Source organism: Physcomitrium patens, chromosome 25, assembly GCF_059467195.1.
Source record: "Physcomitrium patens ecotype Gransden chromosome 25, ASM5946719v1, whole genome shotgun sequence".
NCBI classification, from domain to species: domain Eukaryota; kingdom Viridiplantae; phylum Streptophyta; class Bryopsida; order Funariales; family Funariaceae; genus Physcomitrium; species Physcomitrium patens.
This window is the reverse complement of record NC_143434.1, coordinates 10,179,991-10,201,480: the sequence shown is the minus strand read 5'-3', so window position 1 is coordinate 10,201,480 and position 21,490 is coordinate 10,179,991. Positions and strand designations below refer to the sequence as shown.

At 31.8% G+C, this 21,490-nt stretch overlaps 2 protein-coding genes across 2 annotated transcripts; both read left to right on the top strand.

The window, feature by feature from the left end:
* The first annotated feature begins 3,061 nt into the window (after positions 1–3,061).
* Positions 3,062–4,029, top strand: LOC112277253 (chlorophyllide a oxygenase, chloroplastic-like). The gene is made up of 3 exons (XM_073531298.2): positions 3,062–3,092; positions 3,235–3,446; positions 3,611–4,029. Exons 1-3 carry the CDS (start codon positions 3,062–3,064, stop codon positions 3,641–3,643), a joined length of 276 nt encoding a protein of 91 aa, XP_073387399.1. The 3' UTR covers positions 3,644–4,029.
* A 13,476-nt stretch (positions 4,030–17,505) lies between these two features.
* LOC112277263 (putative sodium/sulfate cotransporter 3) lies at positions 17,506–21,490 on the top strand. Its single transcript, XM_024509396.3, has 6 exons — positions 17,506–17,666; positions 18,048–18,848; positions 18,971–19,204; positions 19,344–19,605; positions 19,740–20,020; positions 20,133–21,490. The coding sequence occupies exons 2-6, from the start codon at positions 18,078–18,080 to the stop codon at positions 21,129–21,131; spliced, it is 2,547 nt and encodes an 848-aa protein (XP_024365164.1). The 5' UTR covers positions 17,506–17,666; positions 18,048–18,077; the 3' UTR covers positions 21,132–21,490.

The window sequence follows — 21,490 nt, the reverse complement described above, 5'->3', positions numbered from 1 at the left end:
GCGATGGAACGGACAATCGGATAAAGGTAATACGAGGTAGAGCCCCTTCGAGGAGGAAGACCAAGGGCATTGACGAACTGAATCCGAACTGAATCCGAACTGAATCCGAACTGAAAAGGGGATAAGGACCCTCTCCGAGCATCAAGGTGGACCCACGGTCTTCGGTCACCGTTGGATGAGGATTGGTTTCATTCGTTGGCTACTCTGTATCGATGGATGCGTGCGTGCGCGGCCTCGGGGTCCGTTACTTTTGTGGATTATGAATTGTATTTTAATAATAAAGAAAAGTGGGAATGTAAGTGATACACGAACATAGTAGAGAAAGCGACCAAGGGAATCGCCGAAAAAATTAAATAACGGGTGATAGAGAAATATTTATGTGAACTTTGGTAAGGAAAACCAAAGAGTTGAAGGGGCGACTCTTGTAAAACCAAAATAAATTTTAGGTGTGAAGGAACAGTTTTTTTGTACAAATATTATTCAGAGCATGGTGGTACAATACAATTTTAAAAAGCATACAATTGATCTCTAAAATAAAATTTCGAAATTTTCCTTAATTTTAGTTTCATATTTCATCTGTGATTAAAAAAATTTATTGAAATTTACTACTTATATTTATTTTTCAAGAGTTTTGGTTGTCATGTATAAAAAAAAGTAGAAAAATTTTTTTTTTTGAAAATTCATAGAATACATTATTATTTTTCGTAATAAAAGTGTATTAGAATATTTAATTGTATGTTGTGTAAATAATTCATTGTGTGTGTGTCTATATAAATGTATATATATATATATATATATACATATAATAAAGAAAATGGTGTTTCGAAGTGTGTATTCATCTAAAGTGTTGTTCATCTTTTCATGCATTCATTTATTTTTGAATTAATAAACTTTCATCAAATTTATTACTCAAATTTTTTCTCATTTGAATATCTAAATAAGAAAGAAAATTGATAGATATCCAACATGTCAGTCTGAAAATAAAAGCCACACTCCATGGGTTTTAATAGTATTGTATATCATCCACTCTACAAGAGGCAAATGGTACCCACATGTTCTCAATTATATAGAACTTTTACTGTACCTGCATTAACAATTAAAAATATATGGTTTTGACTTATTGTCTTTACTGAATTTATAGATTAATAACTGCTCATTATTATATAAACAAAAAATAAAAATAAAAATTGTGAAAGTTGCAAAAGATATTAAAAAAAAAAAAAAAAAAAAGAAAAAGAAAAAGAAGAAGAAGATAAACACACACACACACACATCTATATATATATATATATATAGTGAAATGTTAATCTTTAACATCAGTTATAGCTTTTATATATACATACACACATACATGACATGAACATTAAAGAGTGTAGTAATACTTGATAAAAAGATCATGGTAAGAAAAGAAAAAGAAAAAAGAAAAAAAATCATATCCTAATTAAAGCTCCATATGTAAACCAAAATTCATGTGCATGAATGCTTGGATTACTTGGCATCTGTTTTTTAAGATTTTTTACTGTATTTCTTTACAAAGATTAAAATAAAATTCCAATTATTTATATTTGGACATGAAATACAGAACAAATAAATGGATTATTTGATGCACACATTTTGTCATATCAACCAGCGTCGATTATGCAACTTCAAAAGTAACAGTAAATGAATATTATTGTGGAAAATATTCTTCAAATATTGGAAATGAGAAGGCATATTTGTTGAATGAAAATCATACCAAATACATAATTCTGAAATACTGATTTTATAATTTATATGTTTTTAGCTTGAACCAAAATATTATAATCTTGAAGAAAACCGGTTAAAAAATCAATTAGCATTATATGAAGAAAATTTTAAACTAATTTCCATGTTCACAGTAGGATTCTCAACATCCTCAGAACAGTAAACCATCTAACATTTTTCATAGATTTCTAATTACAGAAGACTATTTGTTTTGTTAAATCTGTTTTTTAATCCTAAATACTCCACAATTATAATGTAAAAATAAATCACCAATAGAATACACATATGAAAATTTCGTTAATAAATTATAAAAAAATAAAAATACAGCTAAAAGCGAATCAATTCAATAAGATACATTAAAACCAGTAAAAAGTCTGATATAAAATTTAGTAAAAATTCTCAAAAAAATATAAAATTGAAAAATAATTTTCTTCTAATAAATTGTGATACTACTTGAAATAAGTTGGAATTTTCTGATATTTAAATTTATATAAAAAAAAATGTAAAATCATTTAACCTAACTGAAATTTTTATTTTGTATAATATGTATTATTTAAAAATAAAAAATAAAAGCAAACAAACAAACAACAAAAAAAACAACAACAACGACATGGAATTGTATGATTTGTAAACATATTATTTATACATGAATTCAATCTGTGTAGAATTAATTAAATTCAAAAACATTATGCCACATGATTGGATATTTTTCAACAAGCAATTCTGAATGATAATGATATTTTAGTGTAGTGTTAGAATAAAGCACTCTGAATAGTATAATATTTCTTCATCGCCACACAATTTTAGACATTTCAGTCCAAGTGGTGATCAAATTATACCATAGAAGTAGAACAATTAATTCTTTTTACAAGGTGTCTTCTTCTATTTGAATCAAAGTTCGATTTTCAATCAATTGATTGATTTTTGTATATTATATATATATATATATATATATATATACGTGTGTTTGTGTGTGTGTATTTCTTGTATGTTCTCTTTTGTTAGAAACATTTTTTAAGTAAATATTTTTTTGATCACATTCTACACATTCTTTTTAAAGAAGATATTGTAGGAATGTGATTTATACAATTTTTTATGGATATTAAAGATTTAATTTGTATTCCATGTGTTTCTTCCTCTACCTAATTTTGGGGTTTAACTAATGATAATCAGGATCGCAGTCAAATAGTTAAAATAACTTCATAGAATGTGATACTAGAAATTCAATTAAGATACTTTAAATTACAAATTAAAAAATTACTATAGATAAACTAATATTAAAATTTAATATTTAATATAAGACCAAAGCTAGTATGGCATGGCCGTTAGGGCTGTGTGGATAGGTGCTGGTACCCTGGAATGGGAAGATCGTACCCGGGACACGGGAACATATTGGATCTGATACCCTGGACGGGGTAACATATGGAATCTGGTACCCGGGGCAGGGCGTGTTGGGGAGCTCTGGGGCGAGGTTAAATAGGTGGTGGTGAGTGCTTGGGATTGAGTGGGAGCCCGAGCAGGAAGGATTAGCAAGAGGGGTTGTGAAGGTTTTCGACGTGGGCGATCCGCGGGGGGCCGGATCGTCGCTGAAGAAGGGCACTTTTGACGTGAATATTGCGTGGGAGCTGTTGCGCCAGGATGTGCTGTATCTGGATTGGAATGCCCGGCAAAACGTAAACGCAATCGTCAATGGTCACGATAAGGTCGGATTCCTGTTGCACTTGGTGGGTTCTTCAATTTGTGTAGTCTTTAGCGATGGATTCAATTGGGACCTTCTTGCGTCCTGCCTAGACGATCACACCAGCGCCTCCTCTTTTGCGAATAGGAATGTGTTAGGGTACACTGAGTTGGAACAATGGCCTTGCAGCAGGTCGTTGAAGTGCTGAACCCTCTCTTGTGAGAGACATCAAGTCTGTGGAAACTCTTCGCTGGACTGCAGGAGGAGGAACTTTCCCAAAGCTCATGCCCAGGTGCGAGTCAGCATTCTAGATCTGCTGCTGTGTATTAGTATCATTGATACACATTTTACACCTCAATCTAAAAGCGTTATCGTTACACTTGATACGAAGTAGACAAGATATGGCAACGGGGACCTAGCATTACATTCCAGCCATGGAACCCTCTCCATTGTGAAGTCGAAGTTGTTTATCAAGGATATCCTGGAATGCAAGGGTCCTTCAAGCATACCCTAGTCTGTTGATTAGTGGTCAAAGTAACCAACCGTCCTTCGTTATATGTAAAAAACCAAAAAAAATACATGGAATATTTATACTAGTGTTTACAAATCATCTAAAACCAACTTTGAGTTTTGGGTAAAAATTCTTCTCAAATTATAAATTTATCTTAAAATATCTAAAATCATAAATTCTCTCAATGATATTATGTATACCTTGGTAGTTTTAGGGGATTGTTAAATTGACCCAAGCATTTACTAAATCGACTCACTTCTCCTACCTATCATCAACAAATTCTCTGCTTGATCCACATTGATAAAAAAAACCAATGATGATGGGTGGGTTGATCTAATTAATACATGGATAAATTTAACAATTTCGTAATTTTGTTATTTTTAATGAATATTTTAAGAATTTACAAGTCAATATAAAGAATCTACATTGCATCATCAATGTTACATCTATATAATAATAAATTGACATAAAAATGTTTATATCTTATTAAAACCATTTTATTTATTTATTTATTAAAGTGTTAATCTCATCTAATATGTTATATTTAATAATGTATTTTTACATCTTTTATGCATGATTTCTTGATTCATATTTTTTACCTTTTAAAATATATTATAATTGATTAATACAGAAAATAAATATGTGTATTTTATTATTTTATTATTTATTTATAATATTATTTTCAAAATATTCATGTAAAGAGAATAAACATTATATTGGCTTGATAGATTAGGATATGAAAGTATTTAATTTTTAAAAAAATATTTAAATATAAAATTAATTTATAATATAATAAATTAATTATTAAAAAAATTCTTAAAAATCTTCATGTAAAAACAACTGATATATCATCATTCAAATTTTATTTTTTAAAATTTATTCTAGTTAAATTTAACGAATTTATCTATTCTATATTTCATCCTATTTCTCAAGAATCTTTCAAATACTACTAGTTGATAAGTTTACAAAGACCTAACATTACATTATGTTAAGAATATTTTTAACTAATACATAGGTAACCTCTGCCCCCTCATTGCTTCACTAACAATACACCACTTCTATAAGTTTTTTGAACAAGTTGGACACTAATGAGGTTAAAAGGTATCAAAACATGATACACAATACATAACAACAATCTACAACACATGAAGGTTAGCAACATAAAAGCAAATTAAAGCAAACAATATATTCTATGAAAGAGAAGTGTCTATCCAGTAGAATTGCTATGTGGATACTTCAATTAATTCATTTCTTTATTTAGCTTTATGATGCTGATGTTCATGTGTTGTAGGCTGCTGTTTTTGAGTTGTTTTGATACCTTTCAACCTCATTAGTATTTAACTTGCTGAAAAAGTTGTAGAAGTGGTGTATTATTGGTATAACATGGGAGGGAAGGAGGGGAGAATGTCCATGCATTACAAAGGAGATATCTACTTAATAGTTTAAATTTTAATATTTAATTTTAATGCTTTAAATTAAAGATAAAGCATTAAATGGAAAAAAATATAATTAGTTTAAGATATGATTAATTCATAAAAAATTAAATTTATTATTAATAATCTTTTAATATTATTTCTTATTAAAATTAAAATTCAAAGATTTTGATTAATTGAAAATACTCTTAAGGTCATTAGAATAAAAACAAGTTGAAAATAAAAAATAAACATATATTAGAAATTAATACCTTATATAAAATTTCATATATAATATATAATTATCATAAAAAAGAAGTATATATAATTTCTAAAAATTCTAATTTGATATTACTTTATTGCAAGATTACACATCTTTATTTTCTTAGTAATTTATATATATATATTTTAAAATGATGTTGTCTTTTTTTCTATAAATATAGTACAAAAGTAAGTCATAACAAAATTGATTCTATAACCATTATGTTGATTTTAATTTCTATATGTTAGTCATTTTTTATGATAAATTGTATTGTCACTATTATATATATATATATATATATATATTCCAATAATTATTGAGATAATATGAATAAGTTGGAAGTAGATTAAAGTAAATAAATTTGATAATATCTTATAAATATGATTTTGACTTTATACATGTTTGTGTTCAATTAATAAGTTAGAAACTTGGCCAACAAGTTAGCCATGTGTTGTATGTATTGATAGTTTGTGGTACAAACTAATTATGTGGTACACATATAAAAAATATGCTTTGCAAGTTAAAATATATGTCTTGCAAGTTGGATACATATTAAAGGTCATATAAAACATCACCATGTAGCTTCTAATTAGGTAGTATATATAGAGGCAAGAATGAAGTCTTCTTTACTCTTGTCAACACCTTTTTAATCTTTAGTCTTGTTTCAAGACTTTATAGTCTTCTTGTCTTTGGCAATAGTCAATATAATTTAATATTATACCATTTTTGAATCTTCTTAGAATTTATTGGAACCTTCTAGAATCTTTTAGAATCTTATAGAATCTACAAGAACCTTCTTAGAACCTTTTAGAATCTAGTAGAATCTTCTTGAACCTTCTTCAATTGTATATCTGTGACATCACGTCATTTTTTTAGCTTCGAGGTCTTTGAAAAGTAATGTTGTTCCAAGTAAGTATATGCACAAGAAATTAAAGATCTATTGTATAGTGTCTGCTATATATTTCAGTTATTTTTTGTAAGACAAATGATTTATAGGCCCCTATGGCCATCAATAGTGCCCCAAGCCTTTTACTTGTGACCAAGCATGAACTTCAGTATCTTCATTATAGAATTGTCTTGTAAACACTTCTTCTGGACATCCTTCATAGGCAGATTCTATTTCAAAGACAATTACTACCAACCTATTATTGGATATTCTTTGACATCTTCATGGTTTAAGTAGTTCTTCATCTCAAGGTCATCTCCGCGAGCTACTCAGTTGAGATGGTATGACCAGTAAGGTGTCTATCGCTTGACTATCCATATCAAATAAAATAGATAAGACCAAAAGAATATAAATAGGCTATGGTTGTGATCTCAAATTGTTAATTTATACTATTCTAAACATTTGAAAAAATTACTTCTTTAGAGGCTGCCTCCTTCTTTTCTTTATGAGGCCAAAAACTAAGAATCTTCATAGTGAAGCCATCTCATCAAGTTATTGTTCTTCATTTTGCTACTTTTGATCTGGATAGGTATTATTGATGGAACTTTTGAACCTTCATTTGTACATTTATAAGGTTGCCAGTTGGTTCCCAAGTGCAATTGTTGATATCATATTCATACCAATGGACCAGATATTTAAGCCTTCCATGTTTTATTCTTAAATCTAATACCTCTTCTACCTCAAATTCAACATGACCATTGATTTCAACCATAGAAGGTGGTGATTGTCTTTGATCTGGTATGTTTGATTCTTTATACGTTTTCAAAAATGAAATATAAAAGATTGGATGAATCTTCATGGATGAAGGTAATTCCAAGCAATAAGTTATATTATTGATTTGTTTTTGAATCACAAATTGTTTCAACCTTCGGTAGTCCAACTTATCACATGGCTTGTTGGTTTTTATATTGCACTAAAGAAGCTATATTTTGTCACTAACTTGGAATGATAGATGTTCCTTACTCAATTCATCTGCCACTATCTTATAATATTGTTGAGGCCTTTCTACGTGAGTCTTCATGGTTGCTTGAAGTTTGGCCATTTTTGTAACAAACTCCTTTATTATTGGATTTGTCGACTTTAAAAGTTCTATCATATCCAACTTTGGATGATGACCATAGTTTGAGTGTAATGGCATTTATTGTATAGATGCATGGATTGTGTTATTATATGCAAACTCCACCAATGACAAGTAGGAAGTTCAGTTGTCTTGTCGATAATTGATAGTGTACCTCAAATATTACTCAAGAATTTGATTGACCTGCTTTATTTGGCCATCAGTTTGAGGGTGGAAGATAGAAGAAAGGTTGATGTTAACCTTAAGAATCTTGAAGAGTGCCTTCTAAAACCTTGATACAAATTGTGGCCTACAATCCGACACAATATCATTTGGCAACTCGTAGTAATGATAGACATTGTCAATAAAGAATTACCATCTCTTCACTACTAATTAACTTCTTACAAGGTATAAAATGTGTCATATTGATTAATCAATCAACAACTACAAAGATAGTATCAAATGAGCTTGATAGTGAAAGATCTATAATAAAATCTATGGAGATAGATGACCATGGTTGTCTTAAAATAGAAAGGAGTTAAAAAAATCTATATAGTTGGTGTCAAAGGTTCTTTGACCTTGAACAAGTATGACATGATAGTATGAATTTCTTAATGTCCTTTTACATTTTAGGCCACCAAAAGTCTCTAGTAAAAAGTTCCAAGGTCTTATTGAATCCAAAATATCCGGTTGTAGGGAAGTCATGGCATATTTGAAGAATGTACAAGCAAGTTGGCCCTTCAGGAATGAACAAACATTCTTCAAAGAAGAAGAGGTTTTCTTCAATCTTGAATTTATAAGACTCTTTAGGAAGGTTGTTATCAAGATTCTTGATATTAAGAACAAGAAGGTCCTTGGTTGAAGCTTAACGAATTTGATCACGAAATGACAAATCCAAAAGCATTGATACATTAGTTGCTCAAAGATGAAATTGCTCAAGCTTTAATAAAGTTGTCCATTGTTGATTATATGTTGCCTTGCCTTTTTTTGGTTCAAGGTAGAAATGTCTTGATAATAAATCTGATAACTCTTATTGGCTCCTGAGTTGATACATGATGCAAAAGTCAAATTGTGATAAAGATATATTTCAACGTGCTTAGTGATAATTCAAGACTCGAGTTGATATGAAATATTTAAGATTCTTATAATCTATATATATAGTCACTTGATGATAGGCTCCTTGAAGAAAGTGGTGCCATTCTTGAAAAGAATCCAAAATATCAAATAACTCTTTATTGTAGATTTTGTAGTTGATTTTTGTCACCAAAAATTATTTTAGAATGAAATGCAATTGGATGAAGTTTGCCATCTTTTCAATATCGTGATAAGACTACTCTCAATATAAAATCTAAGGCATCGATCTCCATAAAGTAGGACTTATTGAAATCTAGATGTATCAAAATTGGGGCTATTATAAAAGCATCTTTTAAGCTTTGAGAAGCTTTCTCTACTTCGAGACCCTAGTCCAGCTTGTCCTTGCATATCAACCATATAAGTAGAGCAAAAATCTTGGAGTAATTCTTAACAAAAAACTTGTAGAATTTTGTAAATCTAAGAAAGTATTGGACATCACATACAATTTATGGATTTGCCCAATTCATGATTGCTTGTATCTTCTTTGGATCCATAAAAAGGCCTTTGTTGGAAATAATATATTCCACAAATTTGACTTGAGGTGCATGAAATACATACTTCTCTAATTTTGCTTATAGCCCAATATTTTGTAGCCTTTTTAATACAAAGCGGACATATTTTTTGTGGTCTTTTGAATTCTTGAAAATGCTTAGAATATCATTCAAATAGATCACAACAAAGTTGTTGAGATGTTGTCACAGACATACACATGTAAGTCAGTAATTACATATATAAATAGATAGAAATAAGTAAAAGTAAGTAAAAATAAGTTAATTATATAATAGGTGTCTTTAATTAATTTTTTGGGTTAGAAACGTGGTCAACAAGTTGACCATGTGCCACACATGTTGTTAGTTTAAAGACCAAGCTAACGATGTGGCTCACTTGTAGAAAAACTTACCTTGTAATTCAAGGCATGTATCCTACAAAGTCAACACATATTAGAGGTCTTATAGAATATTGCCACATAGCCGCTAGTTAGATAGTATATATAGAGACAAGAGTGAAGCCATCTTCACTCTTATCAACTCCTTTCTTGCTTCTAGTCTAGTTTTAAGAGTCTCAAGTTTTCTTGTCTTTTGGCAATAAGCCTTTTTATTTTCTTTTAATATACATACTTCTTTATTTCTATTTTGTCATTCTTTCTTTGACACGAATTTCATTGGTTTATACATCATCTTTTAATTCATGTCTTTGAGAGATGCTCACAAAATATGTCATTTATTAAATATTGAAATATGGCTGATACATTGATAAGTCCAAAAAGTATGACATTGTATTCAAAATGTCTATATTTGATACAAAATGCTATCTTCTATTCATCTCCCTCTTTAATGCATATTGAGTTATATGCACCTCATAGATCAATCTTTGTAAAGATATTTATTTAGCTAAGTTGATCAAAAAGTCCAGTTATCAATGGTAATAGATATAATTTTTTATTGTGAATTTATTAAGACTGCAATAATCGACACATATTCATAAAGATCCATCTATTTTCTTCACAAAGAATATCGGAGCACCAACTAGGGACTTGGAATGTCAAATAAAATTCTTAGCTAGATTTTCAACTTTGTACTCCTTTAAAGTTGGAAGCTCATTCTGAATAAATTGTGGATAGATCCAAATGGTGATTGAGCACCTTCTTGAAGGTCAATTGCATAATTGTAAGAGTGATGCTTTAATAGGATGTCCATATTTTTTTTTCAAATACATCTGTAAAATCCTTATACACCTCTAGAATTATTGTTGTAGCAACCACAAGTTGCAGTTGTGGATTTGTATAGATATCAAACATAGTGCCATGTTTGACCGCCTTCACAAATGCTCTAGTTTCAATAAATAAATATTATTTAAGTTTTGGCTTGTTAGATATTATTAGCCCTTTTATAGATCTAGGGATTTTATGATCTACTAGAAGAAATTCTAACTTTCCAGATACCCAATTTATTCATGGATTATATTTTTCAAGCCATGAGAGTCCTCAAATGACTAAACTTGATGGTGATCTAATGACGTTAAATACTACTTAACTGCTATGGTTGTCAAAAATTATTTTTAAAAGAATTGTCTCATGAGTGACATCTCCAATGAATAAAGATCAACCATCTATTACTTCTATATGTATAGCTTTGGATTTTTTGACCATACATATTTTGTATGATGTAAAAAATTCTTTGTTAATAAAACATACAGTGGCTTTTAAATCAAGTAATGCATGACATTCTTAATAATGTGACTCATAATTATACATGTATAGTAAAATAACAAAAAGGGCTAATAGAGAGTATATGAACATTTTTGGTTTGTGATAGTGAAGAATTCCGCTGCACGATCTCTACTATGGCTAGACGCTCTTATTTTTATGCAAAGATTTTGATGATGTAGCTACACTCCTTATTCGATATGTACACTAGCATTTCTCTGAATAATTATCAACCTTGTGGCCAAGTTTTTCACAATATAAGCATGGGCCAAATTCCCTTTGATTTTTTTTTTCTTACTTAGAAAGATGTTTGAAGTAAACTACATCAATTGACATATCTTTTGCTTCCAAATGCTCATTAGAATTGAACGGTGAAGAAGTTGCAAAACAATTGGTAATACATGTGGCATATTTGAAGAACATTGTCATGATGTAATATGACTATATAGTAGAATAATAATCAAAATTTAATTTTTAATTGATATCTAATTATCTTATTTCAATTATAATTTGAGGTATCTAAAAATGGCTTTTATAAAAGCCTCTTAGATTATTTTATTATCTTAATAGTTAGTAGGTTGAAGGTTAGTTAGTAATTTTACCTTCTAGGTTGTAGAGACTCTTCTACTACCTTAGAAAGACCATAAATTTATAAAATTAGGTTAAAAGAGATAAATAATTAATATAGTTAGTACTAAGATTAATTTGAGAGTAGAATTGGGCTAAAAAATCCTTAGGATAGGTTAGATTGATACATGGGGGTCGACCATTTGTGAGACAGGGTCGAAATCAGATCTTTGGCCACTAAAATGATAGCCCGGGGCAAAATAGAGATTCATTCAAAGATCGAAGGATAGAATTTGAGAGTTAGCTTGAACTTCTTTCTAGAAGCATAAGGATTTTTTTTGGAGAGTTTTTGAGGACTTAGCAATCGTTATTCAAAATCAAGGTTTATATTGGTGATTTGGATTTTATATAAAATAATTAGGGCTAGCAATTTTGGCTAGTTCAGACAATTTGTGTAGCAACTATGGTTCAAAATTTGATACTATTTGGATTATTGAGTGTGCTAAGTGTATACAAAATTTTATGATAATCTAATAGTGTGGTTTAGAGATATTTGGTTTTTAGCACAAGAGGGTTTCAGAAATTGCCAGTTTGGGATTCGGTAGGATTTTTGTGATATCTAGAGATCTACTAGTCGGATGAAGGTGAAATTTGGCATAGTATTGAAGAACTTAAAGATCAAAGTTGCAAACCAATTTTGAGTTAAATTTGGTAGTTGGAGAAGGAAAAATCACTGCTGGAATTTTTGCTTCACTTTTTAAGTTGGCGGCTGAGTGACATCAATGCAATTTTTGGAGGTTTTCTCACAATCTGTAAGTTGGATTGGGCTGAAAATTCTTGAGCATATAGAAGACTTATATTGACAATTGCATGCAAAATTTTACATCAAGTGAACGGTCAAATTAGATGTTACAGCTTGTTAAAGCTCATTGATTAGGATTTAGGCTTATAAGAAAAATCTAAATTGCTTAAATATAAAAGTTATAAGGTAATTGGGATTCATGTATGATTAAAGCTACTAGGAAGAGTGTTTTTTAGCACTTTTGAATTGAAATTCAAATTATATTCTTCTTGTATGTATGAAACCTATTAGAATTTCTTTGATACTTGTGAAATATAACCTCGCCTTCCGTAGCTAGGTGCCCGGTGCATTCTTGAACAAGACAACACATAATACAACAATGTTTATATTGTCGTCATTGAAATAAATGGTTATCATACTTCACAACTTGAGTAATGGCTTCATTGAATGTTTGAAGATCTAGCATAGACAATAATAAGTCCTTGATATTGTTTCTTAATCCTTAATGAATTTGGCTCATCTATGAATCTTCTCCCTTATTTATATCAAATGTTAATTATCAAAAATCTAAGGTATATATTGATGCAAAATGCATTTCTTGTCAAAGGCTTTGAATTTTAGTTGTTGAAGAATAAACCTTATCATGTTTACCAAATATTTTTGCAAATGCTGCCAAAAATGCTTCAAAATTGTACAACATAAGGAAATTCTTTTCAAATAATCGAGCAAACCAAGATAAAGCTTAACCTAAGAATAAGGATCCAACCAAACCAACACAAGATGCTTCAATTGAATATCTTTGAGGATAAAGCAAGGTGATTAGTCATACTTGGTTTATAAAGCCACAAAATTTTGAGCGGATCCAAATAGAGGATCTAAGATCTCCTATGACCTTCTTGAATTTTCTTAGAATCTATTAGAATCTTCTAGGATCTTTAAGAACCTTCTTAAAACCTTCTAGAACCTCTTAGAATCTTTTCGAACCTTCTTCAGTTGTATGTCCGTTAGATTTATATCACTATCATGTATTTATAATTAAGTTAAGAAATTTTATTTCTATATATATATATATATATATATATATATATATATAATACTTATATTGATTTGAATAAAAAATTAGTTCAAATTAGGAACTATAAAAATCTTGCACGAAAAAAAAAAAATTACAAAACAAATTAGAATATCATTAGTTGGGTGACAAATATAATTGAATGTTATTTTGACTTATCTATGAATATAAAAATAACATCTTTTAGTTATGATAATTTGATATTATGTTTATTTAATAATAAATATTATAAAAATAATTTATTTCAAAATGATCAACACAACATTAAAAATGTGTTTATAATTTTCAGATAGCATTAAAAGAATTCCAAGATCTCTTGTTCTTTTATTTTGAATATGTAGCATCTTTATCCATGTGGCATATCTTAAAGATTAAATAATATTTGATAAAGATTTTACAAGTCTCATGATGAACATTAGTATCATGTTTTTATACTTTTAAGTTAATTTGATGAATATTACATAAATTTTTTATTTTTAAAACAATTTTTACTTAAATTTATCAATTTTATTAAAAATTAATATTTAAATTTTAATTGTATAAAATTTATTTAAAGATATTATAATTTTTTTAGAAATTATAGTTTTTTAAGAAATATAATTTTATTATTATTTAAAATTTTATATTTTTATATATTAATAGAATATATAAAGTCAAAAACTCATATTAATTAATAATATAAATATTTTAAGAATCGTATATATTATTAATATAAAAAATTTAGAATACTTAAGTTATATTTCATATTTTTATTGTTTTAATAATTTAAAAAAAATTGTAGAAATAAACTAATCATAAAATTAGTTTAAATAATATTCTTTTTTCAGTTTTGAAATACTTAAATTTAGATAATATTTGAATTTTTATTTTTTAGGTTTTTGTAATATAGTATATTTTTGTTTGGTTTTCTTATGTGATATAATTACAAAATATTTATTACAAGGTTTTATTGTTGCATCAACAAAATGAGATTTTTTATGATACAATATTTTTTTAATAATAAATACTATAAACAAAAGGACATAATTAAGTATAAGCTTTCATCTATTTCTTTATCCATCATGTATTTTTAAGTAATCAAATTTGATTAAATGTTTTATAATATTATAAAACAACATCATCTTGTTTTGTATTTTGATTTTTTTTCCACATCCATAATATTTTAAAATATGTAAGATACACATCTAATTAATTTTATTATTTTCACATATTAAAAAAATTAATTTCTATATCATTAGATTAAATTAAATAATACTACTGCAAATAAGTTCTTTTTACTTAGAAGTGGTTTTATGTTTCTTCTTTAAAGTCAAAAACATCTCATTGTATTTAGATAAGCCATATGTATATATATATATATATATTGCTAATGCCACCATAGTTTTTACTACTTGTACTACAATTTGCTATCCACTCAATAAATTGTTTTACTTATTTATTTGTTCTTAAAAAATAATGGTCAATATTTTTAATATATTTTCTTTTATTCAAATATATAAAAGGTATATAAAATTATAATAAAGAATAAATAAAACATTAATTGAACTAAATTATAGTTGCAATAGCAAATATTATCATGATATTAGCAATATCATGTATCTATCTATCTATCTATATATATATATATATATATATATATATATATATATAATTTTTAGAATTTTATATAAGAGTAATATTACATAAGTTTTCATAAATATAACAAAAGTTTAATAATTAAGGCAATTTATTGCCACAAAAATGACTACTAAGGCTCTATCAATGTATATCTAAGACTATCTTATTTGAATGAGAAGTAGCCAATTTAACACATTACATGCTTGTAAATTATTCTAAAATCTATACATTATTATTTCTATTAAGTATTGTTTATAAATTATGCAATAATTTTAAGCATTTTTTTCTATTTCTTAAAGCCATATTAGTTTATTTTCTTCTTTTGGTTTGTACTTAAATTATATGTCTATTTAATCTAATTTAAAAGTTAGTTATAATGTTTTGAATTATCTTAGCTAATTATATGGAAATTTTATTATTTTTATATGCTTTACTTTAAATCTAATTTTAATTTCTAAAAGAATAAGTTTTTGCTGAGTTTAAAAAATTAAAAATCTTTTTTTTTTTTTTTTTTTTTTTTTTTGGTAACATTGTTTAGTGTGTTAATGCAATAACTACAATAAAAAGGGGTTGTGTAATATTAAGATTTGTGATTTTATAAGATATAGGATCAAAGAGATTTATTACATTTATTTTTATGAAAAATTATTATTTACATAGGTTAAATATGTCATAATTATTTGTATGTCATGTTGATTAAATTAAAAAGCTTAGTAAGACTATATTTCTAAATCTATTGTTAGCTAAATAAGTTCCCATTGAGGTTATTGGTTTTATATGTGATAAAATCATTTAGATGATTATATATATATATATATATATATATATATATATATATATATTATAATCATAATTAAATTAAAATTTATATTTATTTAATTTTTTTTTTCAAAGGATTTAATTTTTTATATTGTTAGTCTATAGTATTTGTTTTCTTAATTATATTAGACTAATTAATTACTTTAATAATAAGGATGTGAAAATTCCTTATATTGATTATACGATTGGTGATATTTTTTGATATATATATATATATATATATATATATATGTATATATTCTAATTTTCTTGAGTATAAATTCATATTTTAGAATTATACTATGAAATCTTCTTTGTGATTTTTTTTATTTTCAAAATGTACATAAAAGAAGAAGATTATAGTATAATATTTTAAAGATATTTCTTTCAAATTTATTTAATTTTTTATATATGTATGTATGTATATATATATATATATATATATAGGATAATCAATTAGATATTTTAGATGTTGTAAATAAATTACTTAGAAGACTACATCAATTTTTAATGAAGGTCTGCTATAAATATACTCTACAAAAATATTTACAAAATATAAATTAATCAAATTCAACAATAATACTTCATATTATATCCTTGGTGGGTTTTTATATTATGAATACGCCCTAATTATTGACCATTGCTTTTAAATCAAGAGTCTAAATTAAATATATAATAAAATTCCAACAAGTTATATGCTACTCTTGTATTTTTCTTTTCTATTAATATAGAATTAATCCCATATTGACTTGAAGTTTATTAGGCCACACCATTGAGTTTTAATATATCTTTAATACTTTTGGGTTTAATTTTATCTTGATTTCCTATAAATACTAATTTTTTTGTTTATAATTTTAAACTAAAACAACATAAGATTCAAATAATGAAACTTTTGTCTATTTATATACTATTTATTTCATAGTATTTCAATTGCCTACTAATTTTGCCACATGTGAAGAAACAGTGCTTCAGAATGACACTTTCTATACAAAAACACTGATCAATCCAACCTCCAACACAACACACAATCTCTGCTAAAAACTCCATTTGATTCACACTGCTATTCGGTCACTTTGATAGTACACAACACAATCCAAAAAGAAAAAAAAACACAACTATTTACCCACGTTTTCGGTTTAAGACTCTCAACGCTCACAAATAGATCCATGACGTACATGATCTGGGTAAATATAATCATACAAAATAGAATGCAAGCAAATTGCACGTTAAAGAGAGCTTTGACATTCTGCCCAGATACCTGAGAATGCCCAGTGGGCTACAGTGCGGCGTGTACCTACACAGGAGTCATGACCAGGAGCATGCCGCTTTATCGTGGGGAGCAGGAAGAGATGTGGTTTTCTCACACTGAGTCAATCAAAACCACCCCCTCGGCGACTACAAACGCCCCACTCAGCGACGGAATCCGGATTCCTCGATTCCACGGCGTCAGGGGAGGTCCAGATCCAATGCATCGAAACCCTGACCTCCGGAATGTCGCAGTGCTTTTGTCCTGCTCAGTACAAGGCGGTACTTATTCCCTCCTGCACAGACGTACTTGCTGCACCACCCACTGTCGTATATATTACAATACAATTCTTCTAACGACATTGCCGAACTGCTTTTTCTAGTGATGATTCCCTTGAGGAGGACAGAGTTAGTGCAGCACACGAGGATGATGATGCTGATGATGGTTCGAGTCCAGTTCCCCTAGTTTGCTTATCCGTCTACTTCGGTGTCGGTTCGTCGGGGTGGGTCGGTTGTTTTGTCGACCAGTAAGCAGTTCTACTGTATGTTCCAGGTTACTGGATCACTGGGTCTCTTTATCTTTCGATTGCGGCTGGCTTCTGATGATCTTCGCTAGGTGAGGTTCTGGACCTTGGTGTGGTACCTGGAGCAAAGCCTGCACTATATTGCTGGTTCGGTTTCATGATTAGCAGTCTCCTGAATTGTGTCATGAACTGTCTGTTCGAGTTTGACTTTGTTGAGTCAGCTGAGAACTCGGTGAGGTGCTTCACATAGACCAGGTGGTGGGATTGAAGCTTTTAAGCGAGGTCTGGCTTGTTATAAATCCAATGACGTAGCCCTGCATGGTCGTTCTCGTTTCGCTTTAGCCTGAATTGGAACCGTTGGGGGGTGTGGAGGTGCGGGGATAGTGTGACCATGTCCTGACAACCTTGTTTGTCACGGTGTTCGATGTGTGTCTAATCCGCTTCGATAATTGTTGGAAAATGTGAATGACCAGGGTCGAGAACTGAGGCGTGAGAGCGACAAGATGGTGCAGCTGGGATGGGAGTCGTACTTGGTGCTCGCGACCCTGATAGCGGGGCTCGTGGTTATGGCGGGTGATTGGGTAGGCCCTGACTTCGTCTTCGCCCTGATGGTGGGCTTCCTCACAGCGTGTCGTGTAATAACAGTGAAGGAATCCACCGAAGGATTTTCTCAAAACGGTGTGTTAACGGTGGTCATCCTTTTCGTAGTTGCCGAGGGAATTGGCCAGACTGGTGGCATGGAGAAAGCTCTCAATTTATTGCTTGGGAAGGCAACGAGTCCATTCTGGGCCATCACTAGGATGTTCATCCCAGTGGCGATTACTTCCGCCTTCTTAAACAACACTCCCATTGTGGCTCTGCTTATCCCAATCATGATCGCGTGGGGTCGCCGCAATCGCATCTCCCCGAAGAAGCTCCTCATTCCACTCAGCTATGCGGCTGTGTTCGGCGGCACCCTCACCCAGATCGGCACTTCCACTAACTTCGTAATCTCCAGTCTTCAGGAGAAGCGATACACTCAGTTGAAACGTCCTGGTGATGCGAAATTCGGCATGTTCGACATTACTCCCTATGGAATCGTGTATTGCATCGGCGGATTCCTGTTCACGGTGATAGCGTCTCACTGGTTACTCCCTTCGGATGAAACCAAACGCCACTCAGATTTGTTGCTGGTGGCAAGAGTGCCTCCGGAGTCCCCCGTGGCTAACAACACTGTACGCGAAGCGGGGCTCAAAGGCATGGAACGCCTCTTCCTGGTGGCTGTTGAGCGGCAGGTAAATCTCAATTTTACGGCGTTGCAGTTTATACGTCAGTCCCTGGTAAACTTCATCAATTGAGATTTTGAACAGAGGTTGTCGACATCTAACATATGCCCGAGTTCTCTGGTTGATGACAGGGGCGAGTGACACATGCGGTTGGTCCTCAGTATTTACTAGAACCTGAAGATCTTCTCTACTTCTGCGGAGAATTGGAGCAAGCCCACTTTTACTCGAAGGCCTTTTCATTAGAGTTGCTGACGAACGAAGCCATCAGCGGCTCAAAGCGTGCTAACTTTCAAGGCGAAAAGCACCCGTCTGCCTTGGAAAACGGATCGTGTGGAAGTGTCGAGGACTCGACGCTGATTATGCAGGTACAATTGCCTTTTCTATTTCACCAAGTTCCATTGCAGCGTTCGCTAACTGCTTTTGGGGTTTAATCCAAATGTGACGTGGTGACGACGAAGCTTGTTATACACTAATTCTGCTGAGTTCTACGGTTGACATGGTCAGGCGTCGGTGAGGAAGGGAGCGGACATCATAGGCAAAACCTTGGATCAGATTGACTTTCGCAAACGCTTCGATGTGGCTGTGTTGGGATTGAAGCGAGGCGAAACGCACCAGCCCGGTCCCTTAAGTGAGATGGTAGTGAACGCTAATGATGTACTCGTGCTGCTAGGAGACAACGAAGAGGTGCTACAGAAGCCAGAGGTCAAGGCGGTGTTCAAGGATGTAGAGAAGCTCGATGAGGCGCTGGAAAAAGAGTACTTAACAGGTTCAAACTTTAACTTGATCCTTCAGACTAAGCTGATACTACTTTTCTGGACCACAATTCTCTTCTGTAAGATTATTCTTTCACATCTTCTGGGGGCAGGATCCTTATTGACATTGTGGATCTGAAATGCTCAGGTATGAAAGTGACGAACAGATTTAAAGGAGTGGGCAAGACTGTTTACGACGCGGGACTTCGAGGCATCAATGGGCTTACCCTTCTGGCAATTGATCGTCAGTCCGGAGAGCACTTGAAATTCATTGAGGACGACACCGTTGTCGAACTTGGAGATACTCTGTGGTTCGCTGGTGGCGTTCAAGGAGTTCATTTTCTGCTCAAAATTTCCGGCCTAGAGCACAGTCAAGCGCCGCAAGTGTCCAAGCTTCGGGCCGATATATTGTACCGGCAGCTTGTCAAGGTAATTTTATCTGAAATTCAAAGTGGTTCAGTTAGAGAGTAGCTCTCAAACATTGTTTTACAGAGTGACAAGTAATGAGCTCTAACATTCTACGAGAACGCGCTGACCGCAGGCATCAGTTGCCTCCGAAAGTCCGTTGGTCGGCAATACCGTTCGTGAGGCTCATTTCCGAAACAAATACGACGCTGTGGTGCTTGCAATTCACCGCCAGGGCGAGAGACTGTCGATGGATGTCCGCGATGTGAAGCTACGAGCAGGGGATGTGCTCTTACTCGACACGGGATCCAATTTCGGGCATCGCTACCGGAACGACGCAGCCTTCAGTCTGATTTCCGGCGTGCCCGAATCATCGCCTGTCAAGAAGTCGCGGATGTGGGTGGCATTGTTTCTGGGAGCAGCCATGATCGCTACTCAGATCGTGAGCAGTTCAATTGGGGGTACTGAGTTAATCAACCTGTTCACGGCAGGAATTTTAACATCTGGCCTTATGTTGTTGACGAGATGTCTAAGCGCCGACCAAGCGCGCAACAGCATCGACTGGAGGGTTTATACTACAATAGCTTTCGCAATCGCTTTCAGTACATGCATGGAGAAATCCAAACTTGCCCGAGCTATTGCCGATATATTCATTAAGATCAGCGAATCAATCGGCGGGATGAGAGCTTCTTACGTTGCCATCTACATCGCAACGGCGCTGTTGTCGGAGCTAGTGAGCAACAATGCTGCGGCGGCGATCATGTACCCCATCGCTGCGGACCTAGGAGACGCCTTGGGCGTCGTTCCCACGCGAATGAGTGTGGTTGTGATGCTTGGCGCCAGTGCAGGATTCACCCTGCCCTACAGCTACCAAACCAACCTGATGGTTTATGCTGCGGGAGACTACCGGTTCATGGAGTTCGCAAAGTTCGGATTACCCTGCCAATGCTTCATGATCATTACAGTTATCCTCATCTTCCTGCTGGACAACAGAATCTGGGTAGCGGTGGGGCTCGGTTTCGCGCTGATGCTGGTTGTGTTAGGGTGGCATCTGGTGTGGGAATTTGTGCCTGCTTCGATAAGGAGCAAATTCTCGCCTGGGCGCAAAGAAAAGACTGAAAAGATTGAACAATGAAGAGGATCGATCACCGAACTGGCTGATTCCACATCCCCAGCATAACAGATTTATCACTGTTGATTCGTCAGTTGAGGGATGCTGGAAGTTTACAGCTGTATCAATAAGGTAATAGGTACAAGTCAGGTGGTGAATTTTACACAGTGAAGTTGTGTTTGTGTTTTCATAGAAAATCTTACAGGACGAGGCGAACTTGGAAATTCCCGAGAAAGGCCATGATCACAAAAAAAAATTGCTAGAAGAGAAATGCCTTTGTAGACAGCAATTGTGTACTGAATGCTTGTGGAGCAAACTGTACGTAAACCTTCAATACGTTGAAGGAGAAATTGTAGCAATAAAATCGTGATCGTTACCACGTA

What these genes read in the sequence shown, in the direction of transcription:
- LOC112277253 (XM_073531298.2), top strand. Translation starts at nt 3,062, where the DNA reads ATGGCCGTTAGGGCTGTGTGGATAGGTGCTG. An exon ending in GGCTGTGTGGATAGGTGCTG is followed by an intron (nt 3,093 to 3,234) that starts GTACCCTGGAAT and finishes GGTGGTGGTGAG; the next exon opens with TGCTTGGGATTGAGTGGGAG. An exon ending in TCGTCAATGGTCACGATAAG is followed by an intron (nt 3,447 to 3,610) that starts GTCGGATTCCTG and finishes ATGGCCTTGCAG; the next exon opens with CAGGTCGTTGAAGTGCTGAA.
- LOC112277263 (XM_024509396.3), top strand. Translation starts at nt 18,078, where the DNA reads ATGGTGCAGCTGGGATGGGAGTCGTACTTGGTGCTCGCGACCCTGATA. An exon ending in TGGTGGCTGTTGAGCGGCAG is followed by an intron (nt 18,849 to 18,970) that starts GTAAATCTCAAT and finishes GGTTGATGACAG; the next exon opens with GGGCGAGTGACACATGCGGT. An exon ending in ACTCGACGCTGATTATGCAG is followed by an intron (nt 19,205 to 19,343) that starts GTACAATTGCCT and finishes TGACATGGTCAG; the next exon opens with GCGTCGGTGAGGAAGGGAGC.